Genomic DNA, 24,084 nt, shown 5'->3' with positions numbered 1-24,084 from the left:
TCATTAAGAACTTGTTCTTCTAACTCAACAGTCATAGTAGATCGGGGTCTGCCTGCATAAATGTGCTCTTTGGATATCAAAGAATCTGTTTCAGACAGACGTTGATGAATAGTGGCAAAAAACCTTGAAATTGGACATATTCGGTTAGGAAAGTTCTCTTGATACAAACGTCTTGCTTCAGTACTATTACAGTAGTGTCCCACTCCATACATTAAATGCATGTCAGCTAATTCGGAGTATGAATAATGTCTAAGATTACCTGCCATTTTTTAAAAAGTTAACACTCAACACGAAAGCAAAGTGGAATGGTTACAAATAACTGGTTAATAGATTAAACAAAAACACAGCGCGGTTACAGTAGGCCTAACTTACAGTTTGTTTTTTTTTTGTTCAACAGTGAGCTAAAGTATTTCTGAAAATAATTTTCAGCTGATAATTTCATTTGAATATTTTCTTATTTAAAACATAAAAAATCAGCTGTTTTAAAACAGCTGTTATTAAAATCCATGTTTTATTTGCAATCAGCTACAACCTATGAGTTATTAGTTCTCTCCTCATAAAACAGCAAATTTTTATGGTGTAATGTACTACATAAGAATACATTTTATTCAACTTTTATTTGAATTTAGTTTACACAGCTTACATAATTCTTTTCAGAATTAAATTCTCTACAATTTTTATTGCGAAAAAATATTTGTTTACTGGTCATTGAAGAAAGTTATTGGGCATCAAACGTAGAAGTCTGTGTTTTTCTACTTAAATTTTTTGCATATTTCAACTTTTTTCTCAAAAACTACTCATACTACAGCTTCCAGACTAGTTTTATTCAATTTTTCAGATATTTTTCCATATGAATCCAGCATAGGTTTTTCAAAAACTAGTCCCCAAACAATTCAGCATCGGTGTATTTCACCAGAGGAACTGAATTCCGGGCGAAATCTTTCACCCTGTATAGCTCGCTAATGAAGCGTTTATGGATATATGTTTATATGAACTTTTTTTCTTATTTTTACCTCTACTATCACGTATTAAAATATTTTACCATAATTATGAATCACCCTGTATATTAGTTCAGTCACTATATACATTGGTGCATGCAATTTATATTGTAGTTCTGATTTTTTAATATATTATTTGGGTACATGAGAGAAGTCCAGAACTAATTTCTTCATGCAAAATTTCCTTGTGCTAGATACAGAGTGGACCAACAACCTCGTATTTTCGGCTCATTTTCCAGTTTTCAGCTATTTATGCCAAATATCGTAATCGGACAGAAAAATTTGCTCTCACCTGTTTTTCAGATCATAAAATTCTGAATGAAATGAGATCATACGGAACTCTCTAACTCCAATGAGTACTGAGTTATGATTTTTTTAAAATGAGTGAAATTTGAAGAAAAAACAAATTTTGAGGAATTTTAGTTTTTTATGAACAATATTTTTTGATTGTTACCATTTAGATATATAATTCAAAATCCCTATCCTAGGTGATGATGGTTGAAGCTGAAAAATTAGGTGTTTTTCACAATACAAGGAGCATTGTTGTCAAGTGTACCTGGAAATCTATTTGAGATAGAGCGCTCTCCCTGATCTCAGATTGTAGAGCACAAAAATACGCTCAGAGGGATTTTGAATTTTACATCTAAATGGTAAAAATCGGAAGATATTGATGATCAAAAACTAAAATTCATCAAAATTGATTTTTTCTTCAAATTTCACTTATTTTTTGAAAAAATCACAACTCAGTATTCATTGGAGATAGAGAGTTCCGAATGATCTCATTCTATTCAGAATTTTATAATCTTGAAAAAAGACAATAGCAAATTTTTCTGTCCGGTTAAGATATTTGGCAGAAATAACTGAAAACTGGTAAATGAGCCGAAAATACGAGGTTTTTGGTCCACTCTGTATCTAGCACAAGGAAATTTTGCATGAAGAAATATTGGTTCTGGACTTTTCTTATGTACCCAAATAATATATTAAAAAATCAGAAGTACAATATAAATTGCATGCACCAATGAATATAGTGACTGGTCTATCTATTATTTATTCTATTGATAAAATTTTTGTTCATTATTTGTTATTATAGTCTTTAATTTTTTATAAGTTTTGAATTTTGAATTCGCAATTTGTTTTATTTTTACTTTTTTCATAAGTCTTGAAATCTTTGTAATTTTCATTTTCGAATTAGGTGGTATTTTTGTTCTTTGTTAGATTTATTAATGCAAAAGTTCGTATTATTTTTATCATTATTTTCTTTTTTCATTTGTATCTATCTGTACAATTTGTATTGTTAAGGATACATATTTGGGGAAACCCATCGTCACACTTGTGAATAAATAAGTAAATGAACTATTGATTGCATGCAATAACGCATGCAATAAATAACTAAAATAATATAGCATTCTCTCGAACTTTCTCTGCTTTGAACTCGGGCTGTCCTGTTGACAGTATGTCTTGAAAGATTATTAACTTTTAATGTTAAATTTTTGATACACCAACCCCAACAGCCATTAGCCGTTTTCACACCGATATCTCGCCGACACGACAAACAGACAGGATTTACTCTGATGAACAGTATAAGAGGAGGCTGCGGTTTATAACTGCGCGAGGTCTACTGTTCACAAAACTACTAGTTTAGTTGCCAGTTAACAACTCTTTCGAAGAGGTACTTTCTCTAGATTATAGTTCTATAGTAACATATGATATGGACATTTCCATTATAATTAAGAGATTGGGAGAAGAAGAATATGCATGCTAAAAGACGAACTTTGAACCCTTAAAAACCACCCTTAGAGTTGAAATATCGCCAAAAGATTTCTTAGTGAGCACCTAGGACGTATAAGGAATCTATATTCCAAGTTTTGTTGCAATCCATCCAGTAGTTTCCCAGAAATCGTGATCAGTGAGTGAGTGAGTCAGTGAGATAAGAATTTTATAAGTAGTATAGATATCAGATTAGATGAATCTGATTGTTCAGGAACAGAAACCATAATATATAAGATATAATCAAAAATAGAATTTTGTACTTGAATATGAAGAAAACTGAAAAACTTACTACAAAAGTAATAAGTCAAACTTATTAGTTGAGTGAGAAATTGCAAACTGCAAACTTGAGAAAGAAAGTCACTGCAACTGCTTGACAAAAGACAGCGGAGACGAAGAGAATATTTTAAAAAAGCCATCGTTACGAATCAGCATCGCGTTTCAACAATGTATCAGTCGCGATCCTGAGAAGCTTATTCAGTCTCGAAGCCAGACCAAAGTCGAGCAAAGCAAGTCGAATAATAGTGATAATAATTTGTCAAGACGTTGGAGTTGGCTTTGCTGGCTGTGAGCTGTGCGCTATTGGCTAGGTCGGGAACGTTGTTTGCAATCGTTCCATTGTGGTGGCTTCCGAACTTCGCCATTCCAAAGATGAAGTTTGCTCGTTAGCGGAAATTTACTATTACGAGCTATGAAAGGCGAACTGAAACGCCGACGCTGTAAAGTTGATGCAGTCTAATCTACAGTTTGATACACCACCACACCTCTCAACGAGGAAAACTGCTGCACAAAATTTGTAGAAAAATATTTTACAGCTCAAAAGTTACTTTGCCATGTTTCCTGAGAATAATGACTTCTGGAAAAGATTTCTGTAAGCGAATAAATGCATGAATACGAAGAAACTGATAAGATGTCAACAACCCTTACTGAATTGACATCATTTTCTTAGTTTATTATTTGTTCGAACCGAATGTTTTGCATGAAAATTTGTTCGAATGGATAAATAGGACAAAAATAATGAAACCTTGAAACAAGATTCACTATTTGAAAATAAAAATGAAATTACAACATTCTTAAACAGAAATAATTCAAAACACATTTTTCTATATATTTCACACGACATGCAGTCGAATGTTCAAGTAAATAATCAAATTTTTACTTACTAGTCAGTAAGTCACTGCAGGTCGTGTGAAATACATAGAAAAAAGTGTGTTATACATCGCAGCTCGGAATGGATCAAGAAACCATCATCAGATAAAATTAATTTAATGATAGCAAGAAAATTCTTTCTCAGGATGGATCTCAAATTATTGTTTATTAACAAATTCAAAAACTGCTTAAGCAAGCTTAGTAAATTGACGAGCCCATAATTAAAAAGAGAGAACGAATTGAATTGCTTCGATATTTGTTGTATTAAATCAATATTTCTGTTCCACCAAATGGTCAAAAATAATTACTTTTCTATTTCTGACTGAACCAGAATTTACGAGGACTTTGAATTTCAAGGCACTAATCTATTAATTATCTATTATTTCATAGGGATCACAATGATTTTATAGGTCTATCACAATGTACCTAGAATAGATTTATATGTATTCTAGATACCTTGGTCTATCGGAAATGAATAATTGGATGAATTTTGATAATGCGAATCAAATCATTTTTTGACAATGAATTCAATTCAATAGGAATGAATGTAAAGTTGTAGACATTTCACATTATACCATGAACTTCATACTTTTTTGCTAAAATGAAAAGAATTGGTGGAGAGATTCACTGTTCAAGATGTTCAGTACATATTGTGATGGGGTGGAATTGAGAGGCCAATGTAGAAAGGGCATAAACATGTTAGCTTTCGACCATTGCATTTCCCTAGCACGAACTCCAGTTTCCGCGTCTTATCGACTGGCCATGCAAGTAACCCCAACCACAACCCCCCACCCCTTGCCATTGCAATATAATTCTTAGAAGTCGGGCTGCTTCGTGGAACAGGGTCAACCGTGTACATTATTGAGGCAATAAACTTCACCTCACTTGCCAACTAAAAGCAACTAAGCCTTTTATTGTAGTAGAAATCTCTTACATTTCAAGCGATAATGCCGTTTACTTTCTTTCGCGCACTTTTTTCTTATTCAACTTATTATCCTTGGATCTCAGCTTCTTAAAAAAAAAAAAAAATTCAGGCGGTTCCTTCTATTTTAACGGTTAACTTGGTGAATGTCACCCTTTCCAGTAATTGTAATCATTTTTAAAGTAATACCATTAGAAAATACTATTGCATCGACATTGAGTATACTAAAATACATTGAATGTACTGAACAGCATCAATTTAGTAATTAAATAGTTCTCACAATCATTTATCATACATAAATTTTAGGATTGGTGGAACCACAATATATCCCTGTTGTATTAATAAGGTGATATTTTAGATGACTGCTCTAGTTTATTGGTAAATATTGTCTATTTAATAGGTTCAAGTTTACACCAATAAATTTATTTACAGTGTTTGTAAAGTTCAAAAGTAAACAATCAAATCAACAATTTAACAGTTGAAAAGACTTGAAATGTTGTCAAAAAATCCACTTTATTCTAATCAAAATTATTCCTTCACAGGAGCATGCTTTCGTGTGTGCTCACACATCATCACTAAGTTAACAGTTCCCTCGGCGTTATACAAGCTTTCAACAAAGAAATCAGTTGATCTGGAAGAAATTTTAACGTGAGCTATATTCGGTTAACCTCAGCCTGCTCTCATCGGAAGCTGTTGCAATCGACTTCAATTCATCAAGAACTGGATCCATTATTCCATTGAACGAACAGTCGACAGCCCGATCAGAGATATCAGCATGAGTTTGTTAGCACTTGGTCCAACACGACAATCGACATCAGTGCGCACGACCTCTAATTACAGCTCAGTGCTGATCGTCGATCGCTGATTGCATTCTCCGTTTCCTGTCTTCTGACTCTGATGAGCGGCAATGGCCAGAGGCAAGGTCCCCTTTGCCTCATTTGGAAGCCAAAAGCGAATCAATATCGCCTGTAAAACGGACAGACATGGATGGACATTGTTGCCGTCATGAAAACGAATATTCGTTTTCGAGTCTGTGAGGAATCGTGAAACCTGACACGGAAGTAACGGGTGTTCAACAGCTAAACGACGTTTCTCCAGAAATTAACTTCCCATCAATCAATGCTTGCTCGATAGTTGGGAGCCTGTCAGAAATGCTAGTACAGTACCCCCACTTATTCATCTAATAGAATCCATCTAGAAAATCTAAAGATAGCTGAAGTTTGGAAACTCCATAAATTTCCCCGGTCCATTATTATTGTTGTCAACTCAGTTGGCAGAGAAGTCTGCTGCCGTGACAGGTTGTAGCTGAAACGCTCAGTGAAACTTTTGAAGTTTTGTGTGGTTTTTGTGGTGTCTTTCTACTTTTGAGTGTTGAGTTCGAGGGAGTTAGAACTCCTCTTCAACGTGAACTACTTCAAAGTTTTTAGCACGGTGTACAGGTTTAAATAATACTGATTTTAAATACTTTCTAATTGAAACTCAGTGAACTTTCTGCACGATTTTGAAGCTTGGTTCGTTCGCCTATCTTTGACTGTAGATAACGGTGATTTCGGTGATTTATCAGCTCCTTCTTCTCTTTGCTGCAATATTTATCGTCATTATTTTAATCTGACAACTGTCACTGCTATAGCTCTCCTCCCAATCTTACTCCTTCCTTTATCCTCTTTTCATATCAGGAGCCTCCAACTTCCTCGCTATGCTAGCTCTCTCGGCAATTGTTCTTCCCATCATCTTCCCGATAAAATCCTAAGCGCTGGTAAACCGTCGCTTCTTATTTACCTGATCATTTCTAGTCATTGAGTTATTGTTGTTTTAAGTTGTGTTCGACTTGAGTATTCACTTTTTGTGTGTTTCTGTGACCTTTTAAATCTTTGACGAAGTTCCTGCATTGCTATAGAATGGAAACATATTATCTTTGTTTATAGGATAGGAACAAGAGAGAAGATTCTCATGGTAATAATAATAAAAATATATGGCACCAAGTAAAGAAAAATGTAGTAAGTGTAATAAAGTAATATATGGCCGACAAGAGATCCTACAATGTGAGACTTGTACAACAAGACAACATGTAGTTTGTTTAGAAATAAGTGAAGAAGAACTTGACTTTTTCAAAGACTCAGGCTTTAATTGTCATGCATGCATGAATAAAGAGTCGTTGATAGTAAATGACAATACACCGATACGGCCGCTAGCTGCTGGTCAATTATTGACCAGTCGGAATCTCAACTCCGACTCCAATTCAATGACGATGTCCCAATGGACAATTTAAAACAAATTGAAATTGTAAGTATGCTTAGGAATTTGGAAGCTTCTTTTGCTGAAAGGTTCCGTAGCTTAGAGGAGACAAATGCCTCTCTCATTTGTAACCTTTCATCAGAAGTAGCAGCGTTGAGGTTGGAAATTTCTTCATTGACTGAGGAAAACTTGAGATTAAGAGATGCTTTGCTAAACAACGATGTTAATGTGATTTCGAAAATATACAACGTGTCTCCCAGTTCAGAAATTAGTAAGATCCGAATAGAAAGATCCAAATCCTCGCTGGTGAATAATGATGCGCCTGCTCCCTCTCCTATCGTCATAGACGAGTCAGCTCTGCAGGACAAGCAGAACGACTTACCTCCCAAGCTATCTGAACCTTGGTCTGCTGTGGCTAAAAAACCAAGACAAGGGAAAAGAGATCCGCAGACCAATGTTGGTAAGCAAAACACTGACGCTTCAAAGTATCTTAACAAACTCCACTATGCCGAAAAAAAGAGCAAAAGGCTGGTTCAAATTGGATCAGGAAAGGATACAAATATAACCACTAGAATGAGAAATAAGGCATTGTTCGCTAGTCGTTTTTCCTCTGAAACATCAGAAAATGATATTGAGAATCTTGTCAGGAGCACTACATCAAAAGGTTTTGTTTCATCTACTAAACTCCAATCAAAATTTCCAGACTCTTACAGCTCTTTTCATGTACTTGTCTCTGAAAATGTATTCCTTGAAGTTTGTAAGCCTGATGCCTGGCCTGAAGGAGCTATTATCTCTCCATTCTACGGGAAACTGTCTCATTCTCCTGTAAGCCTGTTGGCGGAAAAGCTAGTGTGAATTCATTGGGTCGCTCGCAATGAAGGACTTAAATATATTTTATCAAAATGTCAGAGGTCTAAGAACAAAGTCGATGGAATTTCTTACTTCAGTTGTTAGTAATGATTGTGATATTGTAGCTATAACTGAATCCTGGATAGGCGATAAATATAATAGCTCAAACTTCTTTCCACCCGATTACAATGTGTTCAGAGCTGAAAGGCAATATGATACTACAGGACAGACTGGAGGTGGAGGCTCACTGCTTGCTGTAAAAGATCCCTACCGGCAACGAGGCGATTGGACCTTGAACTTCTTACCTGAAGTCATCTGGATTGAAATCAAACTTCCTGGGAATCATCTTCTGATTGCTTGTCACTATGTCTCTCCTACTTCTGATTTGTCATCCTTGAGCAGATATTTTGAAAAACTGAGTGAAAAATTGGTTGGTGACTCACTTGACCTGATTATATTGGGTGACTTCAATGCTGATGCTGTTCATTGGATGGATTACTCTCTTGTTCCCAATGCTCATTAGCAAGCACTACAAAGAGCCGAAGTAGTATTACAGTTTCTAGAAGAGAACTGCTTAAATCAATTCAATAGGGGCTCAAATGATGACCGTGTACTTGACTTGGTGGTCAGTAACCTGAAGAACATTGCTGTGTCCCATTCAGTTTCCCCATTCGTTACCCCAGATGTTTATCATCCACCTTTTGCTGTGAATGTTCAGAACATTGCTATATGGTGGCACACACTGGTGGCACACACCAACTGCTCCAAAAGCAGTATACTGCTTCAGGGAAGGAGATTATTACAAACTATATGAGGAGGTGAGAGATACTGATTGGCAAAACATTGTGAACTATAATGATCCCAATGGAGCTGCAGAAACACTAACTGATGTCTTGAAGAAAGCCATGCATAACTGCATTCCAAAAAGGACACCAAAACGGTCAGCTTTTCCCAGTTGGTTCTCAGGCAAATTGATCAGAATGATAAAAGTCAAGAAGAAAGCACACAAGAGATACAAAAAGAGTTTGATTGACAGAGATTACTCAAAGTATTCTACTCTCCGCTCTCAGGTATAAGGTCAATTACTTCAAGACAAATTCATTATGACTCAAAAGACAGAGTCATATCTGCAAACCCAGCCAATATGTTTTTGGGAATATGTAAGGGACAACAGGACTGAGGCTAATAATTGTCCATCCACTATATCAGTTTATGAGGTGACAGTGACTGAACCACACAACATTTGTGAGCACTTTGGCAATTACTTCTCCTTAAATCAGAAAAATATCTCAACAACTGCTTGCACTCCAGTCAATGATAATCCCAGTTCATCATCTTTTGGATTACCTGATGTGAATGAGGAGGACGTTCTCAAGGAAATTTATGACCTAAAAAACTCTTCTCCAGGCTCTGATAGAATTCCAATAGTTATTATAAAAGGTTTAATAAAACCTTTAGTAGTTTATTATAAAAGGTTTTATTATCGACTGTGCATGTCGATAATATTGTGGCAAGGGCAAGAAGACAACTTGGAGTCATGAGATGGATTGGAAGAGATTTCAGGGATCCCTGCACAATGAAGACCCTCTATTGTTCACTTGTCCGATGTCATCTGGAGTATGCTTCTATTATTTGAAACAGAGACAGACAATGTACATCTAAGAAAATTGAATCTGTTCAAAGAAGATTTGTGCATCTTGTATTAAAACGACTTATGCCAGACATGGAGGGGAACTCTCTTACAGACAATTCTGCGATTCCGTGAAATTTGAATCTCTGGAATGGAGAAGAACCAAGTTTGATGCATTGTTCTTATATTAATGTCTTCATTGGTGATCGAGGAGTTGGAGTCGTTGTTCCTCCACGAAATTTGAGACATTATCATCAATTTCACGCTTTCCTAAGAAGCTGTACCTCCCCTTTGGAGAGATGTATGGAAGTTGGCAATAAATTGTCTAATCAAATTGACTTTTTTGAAGCAACCAACATTTTTAAGTGGAAAATTCGAACAATGTAAAATATACTTGAGTGATACGACTTCTAAATGTTTTTTTTTACAGCTTGTGATGAATTTTTTGAGTAAATCTCATGAAAGGAGAGAATTAGCTAGGAAAATTGTATTACCCTTATAGAATGAAAGATCTACCAAACGAATAGTCAGCACCTGAGCGATAAGGCTTCCTTATCAACAGCTGAGTATCAGATAAGAGTACCGTTCCGTACTACGCATTTTTTCCAGAGACTTATTTAATAAAATTATAATTATTTTGCAATTTGAATACAAGACATTTATGAATTGCTCATTGAACTTTTGGAGGTTACACTTTTGTTTACTATTGATCAGATGTTTTTGTAGCAGCTCAGACACAGCTGACTAACTCAATACTATAAATGTCATGCCAGGTTTTCATGCAAGCTATAATATTATTTCTAAAATTAAGAACTATTGATAAAGGACCAAGAATTTCAAATAGAAAAATAAAATGTATGAATTATTGTTAAAATTTATTTATTATTCACGAAATTACATTATAATGTCGAATGTTATTGTAACGAACTAGGTCAAAGCATGAATATTGTATTATTGATAAGAGCAGCAAAAATTAATTATAACAGTTTCGAACATAATAAGAATTGTATAGAAATATTAAATTATAAATTATTGATTCAACTGAGTCACATGGTGAATGAATCTCTTTGGCAAGTCTAAGCCAATCATATGTCATAGAAATAGCACCAAAAGGGATGATCGTTTGAAAACATCATATGTTAATCTGTTATCAGACAACAAACCTGCCTTATCATATATGCTAGTGCATGTACACTGTATAGAGGAACTGTAACTAGAGAATTGAGCAGTTTAAAAAATTATACAAATTAAGTTATTATTGTAATCAAAGGAATTATATTTTACTGCTTGCCACTGACGTCATGCCTACGTCATAATCATTCTACCAATGGCAAATTTTCATGCAAATTAATTACACAGAGATTCTCAGAGAAAAGGTTCTAGCAAAAGGCTTAGAAGAAGACAAGACTTCCCTTTTAAAATCCTCACCGTTAAGACCTTGTTCAAAGTTACCAAAGACCTATTAGTGAAATTTTGTTCAATTTTTATATATTTTATCTGTGAGCCAATATTTTAGGCTAATTTATCTATTATTTGTAAATTCATTTCATCAATCGATAATTCTAGAAATTCTAATTTAACTGTCCCCTAATTTATTTGGTGAAGAAGATACTTAATTGAAATTCCACACGTTCTAAAACCGAAGCCTGGACCAGCCACCGATCAAACAAAATTTGATCTAAAGGAACCACGACTGCCAAGAGGATTCACGTGAGTTTTATATTTTGGGGCCCCAATCTTTGCTTCGAAAGAAAATACAGTGCAGAAAATATAAAATTTTTCTTCGTTAAAGTAATGGCCACGCCAACAAGCGCTTATAACCATTAAGATCCTAGATTTTACTTGATATAGAATTTATAAGAACTTGTAGTTGATTAACTATCCTCTGCAGCCAGAACCACGACCCGAGCAATTTTTTAAAATATTTTATAATTTATTTTCACCATTTCTCAAAGATTGTTAAAATTATCAATTATAAATTCTGTTGAATCAGGCGAACACAAGCAAACTTCTAATTATTTTGTTAATGTTAAACTATTTTCAATCTGTAACCCAAGCTCTGAATCTGCACTGTCAAATCATATATTTTATTATATTATATTTCCATTTTGTCAATTCGTCTTCTGAGTTCGATTATTTCTTAAGCCTGTCAATCATTGTGTCTGACACGTTCTATATCATCAAGAACCGATCAAGTACAATCATTGAAATAATTGAATCAACCTGGATACTGGAACAGATCTAAGTGGATGTAGTGTGTGGGGTCAGATCGAGATTACCTATTCTCTGTCCTTACCTGCTTATATATCAGCTTTTATCTGTTACCAACTTCGACTTAGGAGCGAATTCGTCGACTGTATAGCAGATGCAACTGGAGATCATATAATTTCCTACAATAGAGCATAAAACCCGACAAGACTCTGTTCTCGAAATATATTCCGAATGATCTCTGGTCCTTAGTATCCTATTTTAACCTTTCGGAACTTATTAGAGACGCAGTCCGGTAAATTATCTACATCGGGATTTTTGCTCGACCTGTATGATTTTATATGCTGTTCCATCACCGGTAATAGTTTTAAGATATCCGTATTCAGTGTTTAGCAACCGCTACACTACTTTTAAAAATTTTTATCATTATACAATCTGTCATAAGAAGAATCAAGGGTGAGCGAGTGTTTATGCCACCCGCGATTCAGACGATTGTATGGAATCTTGTAGTGACTCAATCAGTCTGGTGTTCACTCAGCGTCCACGCACACATTTTCAAAATTTCTAACCTCAATACTGGTGACTCAGTGCAAGATTCGTTATACGTGGAGCTATATATATTTGCAGCACAACACAATTTGCAGACGCAAAGTGAGGCATTTAAAATACAGCACTATACAATTTGGCTAGTAACGTGGGACTATTTGTACTCCACACAAGATTCATTATACGTGTGTCGGCCTATCCTTGGAGGCGATAGTAACTCCCCCAGGAACAGCACCACAAGCTGCAATATACCAAGGCAATGTGCCATTCTATTGCACGAAAATGCCTAAGCATACTTACAAGTCACTTGGCGCCATATGGTGGAACGGGTTGGCTGTAAGGGGTGATGATGTGGAGGCCAACTATTATTATTATTATTATTAAACTCAACTTTACATTCCGTCGAAATGCATTCAACAGTTTCGAAAACAAATTAGCTTCACCTCTGTTAGAATTGTGCCTATTCAAAATGAGATGCATTTTCTCCATTCACCTACTTTCAAAACTTTGAAATTGTTGACAGCTCCACTATGAAATTTGAATATGAAGCGATTATTGCGCATCTGAGGTGACCAATCAGCCAATCATTATCACGTTTTGAGCTCTCAAAGGTAATGGATGATTGTATACATACACATGTGATTAATGAGTGTACTGGTGTGGGATCCGAATAGTTTTGTTTCGAACCACATTTTGGACGTATGTGAGCGCAGCTCTAGCAGATTTATTCATACCTATCTACAGAATTATGAATTATATAAAAATACTCGTATATGACGATTTTCAAGTACAATTCAAGTGGATGAGGGATGGTCACAAGTAAGAGGTGAGAGCCTACTCTTTATAAGATAGGGCAATATAATATTAGGCGTTTTTTAGGCGCCAACCCAATCGGAGAGCTTCCTACCTGCACAATCTAAAAACGCTTACATGGTCTCGCCTCAAGATTACAAAAAAGTACCTGTGTTATCAGAAGGGCAAGTAAAATTGTCGGTCCCGGCTGAAGTATGACAGTCGTATAGAGCCAATAAAAATCTATTCGAATTTGCTTTTTTCACAAAAAGGTATCTGATTTGATTTTAAATTATACTTGGACGACAACATTCCATCACGATGATTGTCAAACATGTTTGAATGTAATTTTCATCTTTCTGAAAGACAATTGAAGTTGCACCAAAAAACCCTGAATAATTTGATGAAAACTCAAATTGGTTTTGAAGAGCGACAAAATTATTAGGTTACCGTAGGAAAAAGAAATAAATTGGCGATTAACTAATTTTGTTTGGAATAAATGAGTACCTAACGAGAGAATCAACTAAAATTAGAACGTTAATTGGCTACGAATCTCATCTATGAATCCAATCAGAACGAGTTTCATTTCATTTGCAGCATTCAATTATTGCTGAAAGCTTAGCCAGAGTTGCAATCAACGTCAGACGATTTCTAATGAGCATATTAATTCAAGTTACAAGACCACAGAATCATGATTACACAGATTCAGTCTGTAATTGGGCAAATATATATTATCGTTGTCAGATTATCACCAGCTTATCAACCATAATTATTTCATGAACAATGTATTTGTGCAACATTGAAATATGCATTTGAGCAACAAATGTCTGTTATTTCATTATCACTTGATATTTTTAGTTCGATCTGATTCATAATGACTAGTTTAACGTTGAAAGCAACTTAATGATTCTAGTTTCTTTCAAATTTTCACTGTTTAGCCAACGAAAATATCTGCATATTTCTAATTTGAATTCGTCACAGAGTATTTCCATTCAATATTCAATTCAATTTATTGAATGTTGTAGGAAACTATCTTTACAACTCCAACCATAGGAATGGACGAGTTTCAGACAATAATAGGTTAGGATGATGCTATTATTGACTACAGAGTCAATTACTGTACTCTATCATATCGCATTCATTATGTAATACATGACTACAATTCTATTATCTCAAAGAAGAAGACCATCATCATTCGTCTATTTATTCATTTTATTCATCTTCATCATTTTGTTTTATTATACATGTCTATTGATATTTATAAGATGAATGATTGAAAAACATTGATTATAAGTAAAATCTGCCATTGAATGATAAACTTAAAACATTGCTTAATCACAGAACGTCTTTATTTCCCTAGTTTTGAATTGATAATTTTTTCAAAAATGAAATTTTGAACACTATCTTTCATTGGCATAAAATTCAAGAAAATGTACTGGCTACTTGGGAGGACATCGAAGTTGTCAAATTATAATAAATTGCTTCTCTACAAGCAGATTCTCAAGCCGGTGTGGACCTATGGAATTCAACTGTAGGGCTGCACCCGACCATCCAATATCGACATCATCCAGCGCTTCCAGAATAACGTGTACTCGAGAAGTTGTGTAGACGCTCCAGAACTTGTAGATCAAGAGCTCGGAAACCGGCCCGAAATAGAATAAAGAATATACATTACATAGGTTAAAGTTATAATAGAATATAATCATTAAATAATAAAATAAAGAATACATATAAAACATAACAATAAAAATACTGAGAACACTTAGGGCCGGTTAACGAGCTCGGGATGTAGCTAAGTTCTAGACTTTAAACAGCTGGAGACAGAAAATTGGCTTTCCGAAACGGGACGTAGTCGCAGTCCACGTTAAAATTATATTTCGAAAACTAGAAAATTGAACACAAAATAAAATAAAGAGAAAATAGTATAAAGTTTCAGCTATTTTGAATTATTTAGGAATGTTTCATTTGAGAAAATAAAGTTTATCATAAAAACTGCGACTACGCCCCGTTTCGGAAAGCCAATTTTCTGACTCCAGCTGTTTAAAGTCTAGAACTTAGCTACATCCCGAGCTTGGAAACCGGCCCTAAATCCTCAAAAAGAATTAATTCAAAAATTTAAGCTCATTTTTTCATCCCAAGCTTTTCTGCATACCTACTGTATTTATCATTTTTCAAGACTGACACCCGGTTCCACAAGTCTTTTAACTTTTAATCCCGATTACATGCCACGAGAACCAATCAGAGCAGCAATTTTTTCTTCTCTAAAAATCTTCTCTGATTGGTTCTCGTGAAATTTAATCATGATTAAAATTTATCATCATCATCTTCTTACAAGGATTAGGCTCTATTGGCCTGTAAAGGCATCCATTTCTTTCTAGGAAGACCAAGAATGAAATGGATGCCGGTACAGGCCTGGTAAGAAGAAGATGATGATGATTATTAATATTTAAAAGGCTTTTGTGCAACCGGGCCTTATCATCATAATCTCTTTTGGCCACAGAGGTTTGCGTGAACACAGTGATAGTGATTGGACGGGCAACGAGGCAACACAATTCGCCAGTACAGCTGTTGAATGTTAACAGCCTGCCTGACGGACAAATTGCATTAGACGCTGTGCTGTGTCTCAGGACGCCAGTCTTCACTCGACGCTCCTCGCATCTCAATTCGCTTTTCACTCCAATCTGTTGGCTGACTCCTGACTGGTACCCACCCAAACGCCAAACAAATTGATCGCCATTTTTGTCCCATCAATTGAATTGAAGCTCTTATTTATTTATTATTCATACCTATCTACAGAATTATGAATTATATAAAAATACTCGTATATGACGATTTTCAAGTACAATTCAAGTGGATGAGGGATGGTCACAAGTAAGAGGTGAGAGCCTACTCTTTATAAGATAGGGCAATATAATATTAGGCGTTTTTTAGGCGCCAACCCAATCGGAGAGCTTCCTACCTGCACAATCTAAAAACGCTTACATGGTCTCGCCTCAAGATTACAAAAAAGTATCTGTGTTATCAGAAGGGCAAGTAAAATTGTCGGTCCCGGCTGAAGTATGACAGTCGTAGAGCCAATAAAAATCTATTCGAATTTGCTTTTTTCACAAAAAGGTATCTGATTTGATTTTAAATTATACTTGGACGACAACATTCCATCACGATGATTGTCAAACATGTTTGAATGTAATTTTCATCTTTCTGAAAGACAATTGAAGTTGCACCAAAAAACCCTGAATAATTTGATGAAAACTCAAATTGGTTTTGAAGAGCGACAAAATTATTAGGTTACCGTAGGAAAAAGAAATAAATTGGCGATTAACTAATTTTGTTTGGAATAAATGAGTACCTAACGAGAGAATCAACTAAAATTAGAACGTTAATTGGCTACGAATCTCATCTATGAATCCAATCAGAACGAGTTTCATTTCATTTGCAGCATTCAATTATTGCTGAAAGCTTAGCCAGAGTTGGTGCAATCAACGTCAGACGATTTCTAATGAGCACATTAATTCAAGTTACAAGACCACAGAATCATGATTACACAGATTCAGTCTGTAATTGGGCAAATATATATTATCGTTGTCAGATTATCACCAGCTTATCAACCATAATTATTTCATGAACAATGTATTTGTGCAACATTGAAATATGCATTTGAGCAACAAATGTCTGTTATTTCATTATCACTTGATATTTTTAGTTCGATCTGATTCATAATGACTAGTTTAACGTTGAAAGCAACTTAATGATTCTAGTTTCTTTCAAATTTTCACTGTTTAGCCAACGAAAATATCTGCATATTTCTAATTTGAATTCGTCACAGAGTATTTCCATTCAATATTCAATTTATTGAATGTTGTAGGAAACTATCTTTACAACTCCAACCATAGGAATGGACGAGTTTCAGACAATAATAGGTTAGGATGATGCTATTATTGACTACAGAGTCAATTACTGTACTCTATCATATCGCATTCATTATGTAATACATGACTACAATTCTATTATCTCAAAGAAGAAGACCATCATCATTCGTCTATTTATTCATTTTATTCATCTTCATCATTTTGTTTTATTATACATGTCTATTGATATTTATAAGATGAATGATTGAAAAACATTGATTATAAGTAAAATCTGCCATTGAATGATAAACTTAAAACATTGCTTAATCACAGAACGTCTTTATTTCCCTAGTTTTGAATTGATAATTTTTTCAAAAATTAAATTTTGAACACTATCTTTCATTGGCATAAAATTCAAGAAAATGTACTGGCTACTTGGGAGGACATCGAAGTTGTCAAATTATAATAAATTGCTTCTCTACAAGCAGATTCTCAAGCCGGTGTGGACCTATGGAATTCAACTGTAGGGATGCACCCGACCATCCAATATCGACATCATCCAGCGCTTCCAGAATAACGTGTACTCGAGAAGTTGTGTAGACGCTCCAGAACTTGTAGATCCCGAGCTCGGAAACCGGCCCGAAATAGAATAAAGAATATACATTACATAGGTTAAAGTTATAATAGAATATAATCATTAAATAATAAAATAAAGAATACATATAAAACATAACAATAAAAATACTGAGAACACTTAGGGCCGGTTAACGAGCTCGGGATGTAGCTAAGTTCTAGACTTTAAACAGCTGGAGACAGAAAATTGGCTTTCCGAAACGGGACGTAGTCGCAGTCCACGTTAAAATTATATTTCGAAAAACTAGAAAATTGAACACAAAATAAAATAAAGAGAAAATAGTATAAAGTTTCAGCTATTTTGAATTATTTAGGAATGTTTCATTTCGTCATGAAAAAACGTTTCCAATTATAGAAATGAGAAAATAAAGTTTATCATAAAAACTGCGACTACGCCCCGTTTCGGAAAGCCAATTTTCTGACTCCAGCTGTTTAAAGTCTAGAACTTAGCTACATCCCGAGCTTGGAAACCGGCCCTAAATCCTCAAAAAGCATTAATTCAAAAATTTAAGCTCATTTTTTCATCCCAAGCTTTTCTGCATACCTACTGTATTTATCATTCTTCAAGACTGACACCCGGTTCCCCAAGTCTTTTAACTTTTAATCCCGATTACATGCCACGAGAACCAATCAGAGCAGCAATTTTTTCTTCTCTAAAAAATCTTCTCTGATTGGTTCTCGTGAAATTTAATCATGATTAAAATTTATCATCATCATCTTCTTACAAGGATTAGGCTCTATTGGCCTGTAAAGGCATCCATTTCTTTCTAGGAAGACCAAGAATGAAATGGATGCCGGTACAGGCCTGGTAAGAAGAAGATGATGATGATTATTAATATTTAAAAGGCTTTTGTGCAACCGGGCCTTATCATCATAATCTCTTTTGGCCACAGAGGTTTGCGTGAACACAGTGATAGTGATTGGACGGGCAACGAGGCAACACAATTCGCCAGTACAGCTGTTGAATGTTAACAGCCTGCCTGACGGACAAATTGCATTAGACGCTGTGCTGTGTCTCAGGACGCCAGTCTTCACTCGACGCTCCTCGCATCTCAATTCGCTTTTCACTCCAATCTGTTGGCTGACTCCTGACTGGTACCCACCCAAACGCCAAACAAATTGATCGCCATTTTTGTCCCATCAATTGAATTGAAGCTCTTATTTATTTACTTGATCGAAAGTTACTAAAATGGAAAGAGAAAAGTAAAACAGTAATACCACTTAACATCTTCATTACCCTGTGAAAGCACTCAACTATAAACCAGCAGGTAAGAGAGACGTTGGAAGACCAAGGAAAAGGTGGTCTTGAAACTAGACACGATTTTAAAGTTTGATTTTAATTATATTTTTGATAAATTTTTATTTCCAAGGCTATTTTAAAGATCGGAACAGGCAATCATGCCTATACCGTGTAAGTCAGAAGAAGAAGATCTTCATTACCCGAATTCAGTAATATAACTTAAATTGTTCAAAACTAACAAGATTTAAAATGTTTTTTTTTCTACATAAAAATAAGATTCAAGTATAGATTGCTTATTGAAAGTAGACATCAGTACTTCTGTGAAATTATTATTTAAAATCAGGAAGAAGGTAATTTTTATATAAAAAATTATAAATTTGCGAATTGAAGTGAGATGCGTACTGAAGCAGTACCTCTGTAACCTCCAGGCTCCTACACCAATAGAAGCACTAGATGATAAAGATCAGCTGAAATCAACGAATTTTTATTGGTGTAGGAGCCCTACCTGTGCTGACCTCACACGATTGCACTACGGCTTTGTTTACGGAGGTAGTGACTGAAGTAGGGACTCCAAACAGTAATGTTATACCAGCTGTCTGTGAATGTCATGTCCCAGATAGTATCAAACTGAGAAGAAGGAAGCATAAAGCTTATAATAAGAAAATTAAATTTCATTACAGAATTCCAATTTTATATTTCAACAATATAGAAGATTCTTCTATCTGGTAGAATAATTTGTAAGAACTGTTTTTGTGGCAATTCAAAAGTTTAATGTTTCTAATGAGGGAATGTTATGCAGGTGAAGTTGACCTGCCATATTCTTGTCTAAATAATTGAAATTACAGCTAGTGCACATGAAAGTAAAAGTTATAACATCTAGTAAATATAATAAAGTTCATCAACCTGTGATACAGACTATATACAAAGCCCAGATGTGAAGATTCACGACGGCTTGAATCAAGTATTTTTTTGGAGGTTACGTATGACTGGTGCAAAGGGGATGGAATGGCCGTGACAGTCGGAGGCATTGTGGAAATGTATGGAGGCTCATTTTTCAAGGCAACAGCCGCACGGCAAACTCCAATGATAGACGAAAAGAAGTATTGATGAGATCTGTCAGAGGGTAGGGGACCGCAACTACACAACATGCTAAAGAAAGGTAATAGATTGAATAGGCAATCATGGCAAGGTGGATAGGGCAAGGCATGAAATCGAGATATCCTCCTTGCACAGAAAGGATGGGAAAGAAGGCGGATCGAGTGAAGGAATGATGATGATGATGATGGTGTGGCAAGGTCGCCAGATTACATGCTCCAGCAAGAAGTGGGTCCGCTTGCAGAACAAAGAGCAATTCAAGTGAAAAAGGTAATATGGGTTACTTGTTGCACTGCTGCGCAAGCGCAACTCAACTTCTCTGCTTCAGATTCATTACTTTTTCAAAATCGATTAGTCATAACGTACTTTAATAAGTACTGAATACAGATAAAGGAAGAATACAGTAAGAAGACACAGATACAGGATACACAGGAAACCTATTATAGTAAGCGAACAATTTATATATATATATATAGATTTATTTATTTATTTATATGGTTATGTGGTTATCTGGTTATATGGGTGGTATAATATTTTTATGTTCAACGGACCTCGAAAACGGCTCTAACGATTTTCACGAAATTTGGAACATAGTAGGTTTATGATTTTCGATTGCACTAGGTCTCATCCTTGGGAAAACTCGATGAACGACATTAAAAGGATAATACATCCTTGGCTGTAACAGCTGTGGATGGTAAAAAAGTGAGTGAGCGAGTGAGTATGTAAAAAATCAAAATATCGCATCCCCGAAATTCATAAGATGACGTATAGCCAGCTGTGAAATATAAAAAAGACCATTTTAGAAAATTGTGTTCTGTCACAGCCTACTATAGATAGATTAACTAAAGTAAGCCATGGTTCTGTTTATCAATAAATAAAAATAACAAGCGAAGCTCGGTGCCCCGATATTTATTCTAATTCAAGTAATGTACAATGAAATACAGATGACAAGAGGTGTTGTATAGAGAGTGAGTCATATGTATGGGAACCCTTCAATAAATTGGAGACTGTTATAGATATAATACTGTAACTTTCAGGATAAGTTATTGGTCAAATACTCTACCTTTTGACGTGAACCTGAATTTCAATCCCTCATAAGGGGATGACCTAGGGGTTGTAACTCGAATATTTTAAATGTAAACACCCATTGTGTGATAATCATTTTGAAGGCCTTTTTGGAACAAGAAAGATGGCATCGACAAAAATGTTCTATGATACTTGAATCCAAAATGGCGGCTGATTGAAGTTTTAGTTTTTAAAGAAATGAGGGGTTGTATTTTGAACGTAAACACCCATTGTATGATACATCATTTTAAAGGCTTTCTCAAAACTAGAAAGATGACATCAATAAAAATGCTCTATGATACTTTTATCCAAAATGGCGGCTGATTAAAATTTATCAATTATTTCTTTAAAAACTCAAACTTTAATCAGCCGCTATTTTGAATAAAAGTAACATAGAACATTTTTGTCGATGCCATCTTTCTTGTTTCAAAAAGGCTTTAAAATGATGTACCACACAATGGGTATTTACATTTAAAATAGTCGAGTTACAACCCTCACTCTGTATATAGACCCTAGAATATCAATCTTTTTTATACAAATACACGAGTAGTATTACTATTACTAGTACTACTAGTACAAGTAGTAGTAGTAGTAGTAGTAGTATGTTATAGTATAATGGAAGTAGTTGAGAGGCTAAAGTGAGCGTGACTGTATGAGAGCCCGATTTTACATCATTAAATCATCATATTTCATAGTTATGGGAAGGAATTGAGTAATTTATAAGTTTGTAATTTATAAACCCATACGGTGGGTGAAAAGTCCGAGAACGGCTTAATATCTCATACACAAAGGTTATTTGCGGTGGGTAAGATTGGAGATCTGCTCAAATTGAAAATACTACTTTACTATGACTTCAAAAATCTGGTCCGACATATTGAATGCAACTTCATTTTTTTAAATAGGAAGGTGGTCATGCGATATGTAATATCGATACGAAATTTCAAGAAAAAAAGAATGGCGAAAACCGCATATCGATATCTGAAATCGTTTAGAAGATATTCACATTATTAATCAATACTATTCAAAGCAGAAAGGAGCAAAAAAGTCCGAGAACGGCTTCATATCTCATACACAAAGGTAATTTGATGGTGAGTGTGATCGGGGATCCTACTCAAATTGGAAATACTACTTTACTTTGACTTTAGAAATATGGTCCACCATCTTGGATCAGCCTTATTGAATGCAACTTTATTTTTTCAAATAGGAAGGTGGTCATGCGATACATGATTTCGATACGAAATTTCAATGAAAAATGAATGGCGGAAACCGAATATAGATATCTCAAACCGTTCAGAAGATATTCACATTATTAATCAATATCATGCATATCAGAAATGAAATACATAAGTGGTATTAATTAATGATGTAAAAATATCTTCTGAACGGTTTGAGATATCGATGTGCGGTTTCCACCATTCATTTTTTCTCGAAATTTTGTATCGAAATCATGTATCATATGACAACCTTCCGATTTAAAAAAAATAAAGTTGCATTCAATATGGCGGACCAGATTTTTGAAGTCATAGTAAAGTAGTATTTTCAATTTGATAGGGATCCCCGATTACACCCACCATTAAATTACCTTTGTGTATGAGATATTAAGCTGTTCTCGGACTTTTCACCCACTCTGTATAATATTTATTACATTTTGGATTTATGAATAGGAAGTAAAAAGCTATGTGTAACCGTTTCAAATGTTGATAGAAAATCCATTTTTGTTCTACAAATTTCAATTTATGAGAAACAGATATCTAAAGAACCATTTAAAAAGTCTCTTTACTGATTTAATATTATGATTTCATGTTCGTAAATGAATGTATGAATAAATGACTGGAGTTTTTAGGGAGCGGAGTGAGTTTTTGAAGCACTTGATACAATTCAACATGAAATCCATCTAAATATCTGATCCTAAAGATCAACAGGTATTTTTGTGACATGGCTTCAATTTTCAATTTCAATTTTAAATTTATTAAAAACACACAAAACAAGACAAAATAAAATAACAAAGAATTATAAAACAAATAAAATAATATAAAATGTTACAAATATAAAAAAACCATGGGCTTTGTGGTTGGATGTGTTGGAGAAGAGAAAAAAGAGAGGAAGATACCTAGCCAACTATGGTTTCCCATGTAATAGGCAGGCAAAGAAGAGAAGAGAGAAGTGATGAGGAAAAAAGGGAAGGGAGAAATAGGGGGAAGGAAGAAAACAGAGGAATGGGTACGCAAAATAAAGGTAAGCAAGTCCGCTGAAAAATGAGAAAAAACTAATGAAAAAACGAGCAAAAATCTCGAGTCATATATCTAAATGGAAGAAGAAATTACTGTATGTCCAGTTTTTTATATCCAGTTTAATTTTTCCGCTGATCTTATTGTCCATGAGAAAGTGATTTGGAATGAGGTTTATCATTTTAGTACCTATGTAAATTAACTGCCTCCTTATACATTCAATATTAGTGTTATAGGTTACATATTTGTTAGCAGTGGTTCTTAGATTATAATAATTAAGTGTAGAGTTTAATGTGAGAGGAAAATCGGATCTATATTTTATTAAGTACTCAATTACGGTTTTTATGTATAATTGACGTATAGACATGACCTCAAAATTACTAAAAACCATATCCGTTGGATAGAACCTGGGTTTGCTTAATATAGTTTTAATTATAAGTTTTTGTGCTACAAATAATTCAGCAATATGACAGTTGAAACAGCCTCCCCAAACAACTATGCCATACTGCAGAATTGACTTGACTAGAGCATGATACATCATTTTCAGGCGGTTCTTATTAGGAATTCTGTAAACTTGGTAAAATTTAAAAGATAAATATCTCATTTTTCTACAAATGTATTTAATATGAAAATCCCATTTAAGGTTTTCATCAATTATGATTCCCAAGTACTTAGTATTATTGACTTTTTTTAATGGTGGGACAATCACAATTACCCAAGTTTAAATTGCACTGAGAATGGAGTCTCAAATCTTGATTCTCGTTGAGCTGCCCTACTCTATTTGCAGAGAAAGTTATGTAATTCGTTTTTTCAATATTAGAACATAAGGTATTCTTATCTAACCACTTATTAATTGAAAGCATATTATTTTCAGCTATG

The 24,084-nt window shown here is 34.6% G+C and overlaps 2 protein-coding genes across 4 annotated transcripts in view; both read right to left on the bottom strand.

The window, feature by feature from the left end:
• The window catches only part of LOC120350221, a 104,217-nt gene extending 97,594 nt beyond the window's left edge, over positions 1-6,623 (bottom strand). The window contains exon 1 of the mRNA XM_039422787.1: positions 6,616-6,623. Within this exon, the coding sequence (XP_039278721.1) occupies positions 6,616-6,623 (8 nt within the window). The remainder of the gene's footprint in view (positions 1-6,615) is intronic.
• The window catches only part of LOC111059730 (nuclear receptor coactivator 2), a 354,078-nt gene that overhangs the window by 287,473 nt on the left and 42,521 nt on the right, over positions 1-24,084 (bottom strand). The window lies entirely within an intron of this gene.

Source organism: Nilaparvata lugens, chromosome 3 (assembly GCF_014356525.2).
Source record: "Nilaparvata lugens isolate BPH chromosome 3, ASM1435652v1, whole genome shotgun sequence".
NCBI lineage: Eukaryota > Metazoa > Arthropoda > Insecta > Hemiptera > Delphacidae > Nilaparvata > Nilaparvata lugens.
This window is presented reverse-complemented; position numbering and strand designations above follow the sequence as displayed.